Genomic DNA, 3,021 nt, shown 5'->3' on the forward strand with positions numbered 1-3,021 from the left:
ACCTCGCAGAGTCTAAAATCGGGGATAATTTAATCAGACTCACGGGCATCCGTGAACAATTATCTATCAGGGAGACTCCCGGAACTTCCGGTGGACTTGGGATGTCTGTAAAATATATATCATATAGCCATAGACAACATACACAGAGACAGTGCGTTAATGTAACGCAGGAGGTCTGGAGATGCTACGTTGGTGTAGCTTCTAGAACCTGAAGAGAGGCAGTGTCAGTGTGACTGGGGTCCCTGGGCCTTGTTGATAAGGCTGGTAGCAGACGGGAAGAAACTGTTCTTGTTGCGTGAGGTTTTAGTCCTGATGGACAGCAGCCTCCTGCCAGAGGGAAGAAACTGAAATAGTTTGTGGCTGGGGTGCCAGGGATCAGCCATAATCTTCCCTGCACGCCTCAGAGTCCTGGAGGCGTACACATCCTGGAGAGATGGAAGATTGCAGCCCATCACCTTCTATGCAGAAAGGATCACATGCTGCACTCTGACCTTGTGCACCATCATATTCGGCAGGTTGAGTTTTTTCAGCTGCCGCATGAAGTATTTCCTCTGCTGGGCTTTGTTGCTGAGGGAGAACTGGGATTTTTTGTAATCAGAATATCATCCTTATAGCTGGATGTTTTTGTTAAATAGGTTTGTTTCTGTCTAAAGTGAATAAAACTGACACTTTAAGTCAGTTCTGCATCTATTCCATCTAGGGTTTGCACAAGTAGAAAACTGTAATGGCATTCTGATTTTTAAATTTTTTCGTTACAAAATAAAAAGGAATACAAATTTCCTTTTTAAAAGTTAAAAACTTTTTAAATTTAAATTGGAACATTGGTAAAAAAATAAATAAAATGCTGTTTGCAGGAAAATGTATTTAATTAAGTCTTTTTATACACTTCATTCTAAGATGCATCATAAAGGAAGATAACCTTTTTCTTCTTTTCATTGGCCTCTACCTGAAAACAGCTCTGCTACACTGATGCCCTCATCGTGCCCACACTGCTGGGACAGGAAGCAGAACCTTAAGGTGGGTCCGACGTTTCTTTCTCAGAACCAGCCTGGGTTTCTACACCTGGTTCTGATCTGATCTGATCCCAAACCAAAGATTTGGTTCTACCAACATAGGGGCCAAGGGAAGCCATCTGATCCCTCTCAGATGGCTTCCCTTGGCCCCTCAACTGCCTCACAGCGGTTCTGGTTGCCCAGATGTGTAACTCTGACTATGTTGGTAGAACCAAATCTTCCAAAAATATTGCAATGAACAAAAACAATAGAACCAGCGGGTCCAGCTTTCTGTTTAAGCTCAATGGCGGTTCTACGGTACCGTAAACGGTTCTGGACGCTAAAGGTTTATTTTGTTCCATTTGCTTCACGATAAACAAAAACATTTTAAAAGTTGTGAACGTGTTCTGAAAAGGAAATGTTCCAAACTGTTCTAACCGGTTTGAAGACGACAGGAACCAGATGGATCGGGTCAGAATCTTGTCCCAATATGCCGTCCGGTCCAAACAGACTGCTGCATAGAAGAGGTGGTTCCCTGAAGCATGACAAAGGACAGTGCTGCTTTCAGACAGTTTTATTCTCAACGTGGGACAGCAGACAGGTGCGACCTTTGACCCCTACCCTTCACAGGTCTGTTCAGTAGATCAGCAAAGGGGTCGAGAACAAAGAGGAATAAATTAAAAACCCGAATCAATGCATCGGGTAAAAATAAAAAAAGAAAACTAAATTCAGTCAGAAACGTCAAAGGGGGAAATTAAAAAGAAAACCAAAGCTTCAAACTCCTCAACAAAAACTAGAAGCTTGAAATAAAAACCTTAAAAAAGTTAGAAAACGTTCAGATTGTGTTTTTGGTTGGTTTCTTCTTCCTCGCTGTGCTTCTGTGACTCCTCCTCCTCCTCCTCCTCTCTGTACAACCTTCAGTATTTACACTCTACATCCATTCATCAGTTCTGTCTCTTTAAGAGCCCTCAGCTCGGGGGCGGAGTCTCCGCTCCGCTGTCAGCCAATCAGCAGCTGCTGTTCTTGAACTCTCCGTTCTCAGTGATGGACAGTTTGGTGGGGTTGCTTGGCGACAGGCCGTTGCGGATGTTGGGGGCGCTGTAACGCTCCTTCACCTGCGTCAGCGCCGCCATCAGCCGGGAGTTCGCCGCGTCCAGCGAGCCGATCCGCTTCTCCTGATTGGACAGAAACAAAGAGGGGGAGGGGCAGGAAGTTAGATTGATTGCTATGGCCTTCAAAATAAAAGTTTGTGAGGGGATGATTACGAACACTGTCGGGTTAAAACCACACTGCCAGAGTCTGAGCCGGAACGACGGCGGCTAAAAGAAAAGTGCTTCAGTTTAACCCCTTCAGCCCGGACGGCCCGGTACAGAGAACAATGTCCTGCTCATGTTCAGTTAAAGAACTGTTTGTTTCATCCACACGCCTTTCAAATGGGCTTTAAAATTTTCAAATTCTTTTTTCCGTATACTTTTTCTTTTATAGCTGAGTAAACAAATAAAATGCGATTTAAAATTCCATCTGAAATGTGTGACTCTGTGGGGGTAATGCAACAGCAGGTATTCATTATCAGCCCCGCCCCCTAATGGCCGGCATTATTGGAAACTAGAGGCTCAGACCTTTCAGAGGAGGGGTCAGAGGTCATTGTGCGACCATTTCAGGTGATGTAACCAACATGCGTTACATAAGCTGCTCTGTTATTCTTATTTTCTATTCAGTTTGGTGATATTATTGGTAACTTACAATGAAACAATGGCTAAATCTTAGGAGCAAAGGCTTTGCCTCATGCATATTTGACCAGATTCCCTTTTATGGGTGGAAAAATGCATTTTCTTGCATTATTTTCATTGTGCCTAAACCACATTTCCACTTAGCACACTGCTAGGAGGAATCTGCTCTTAAAGGAGAAGTTCGGTTTTTTACACTTTAAGCCCATTTTCTGTAGTGTCCAGGATGAATTCGAATGAAGGACACCAAAATTTTGACAATTGCTCCTGTCTCTGCTTTTTGGCTCATTTAGAATCCCCCC

At 43.7% G+C, this 3,021-nt stretch overlaps 1 protein-coding gene across 1 annotated transcript; it reads right to left on the bottom strand.

Annotated features, from left to right (window-relative positions):
* Window positions 1-1,310: 1,310 nt before the first annotated feature.
* Window positions 1,311-2,383, bottom strand: LOC107102513 (ras GTPase-activating protein nGAP-like). Its single transcript, XM_015401848.1, has 2 exons — window positions 2,363-2,383; window positions 1,311-2,311 (listed from the first exon to the last, which is right to left on the bottom strand). The coding sequence occupies exons 1-2, from the start codon at window positions 2,381-2,383 to the stop codon at window positions 2,000-2,002; spliced, it is 333 nt and encodes a 110-aa protein (XP_015257334.1). The 3' UTR covers window positions 1,311-1,999.
* Window positions 2,384-3,021: the final 638 nt, after the last annotated feature.

Source organism: Cyprinodon variegatus, unplaced genomic scaffold (assembly GCF_000732505.1).
Source record: "Cyprinodon variegatus isolate N-32 unplaced genomic scaffold, C_variegatus-1.0 Scaffold1267, whole genome shotgun sequence".
Taxonomy (NCBI): domain Eukaryota; kingdom Metazoa; phylum Chordata; class Actinopteri; order Cyprinodontiformes; family Cyprinodontidae; genus Cyprinodon; species Cyprinodon variegatus.

Bases quoted from the DNA above. Each gene is read 5' to 3' on its own strand.
- LOC107102513 (XM_015401848.1), bottom strand. From the start codon at position 2,383: ATGAGCAGGACATTGTTCTCT. The intron at 2,312-2,362 runs GTACCGGGCCGT...CTTTTCTTTTAG, and splicing joins TGAGCAGGACATTGTTCTCT to CCGCCGTCGTTCCGGCTCAG.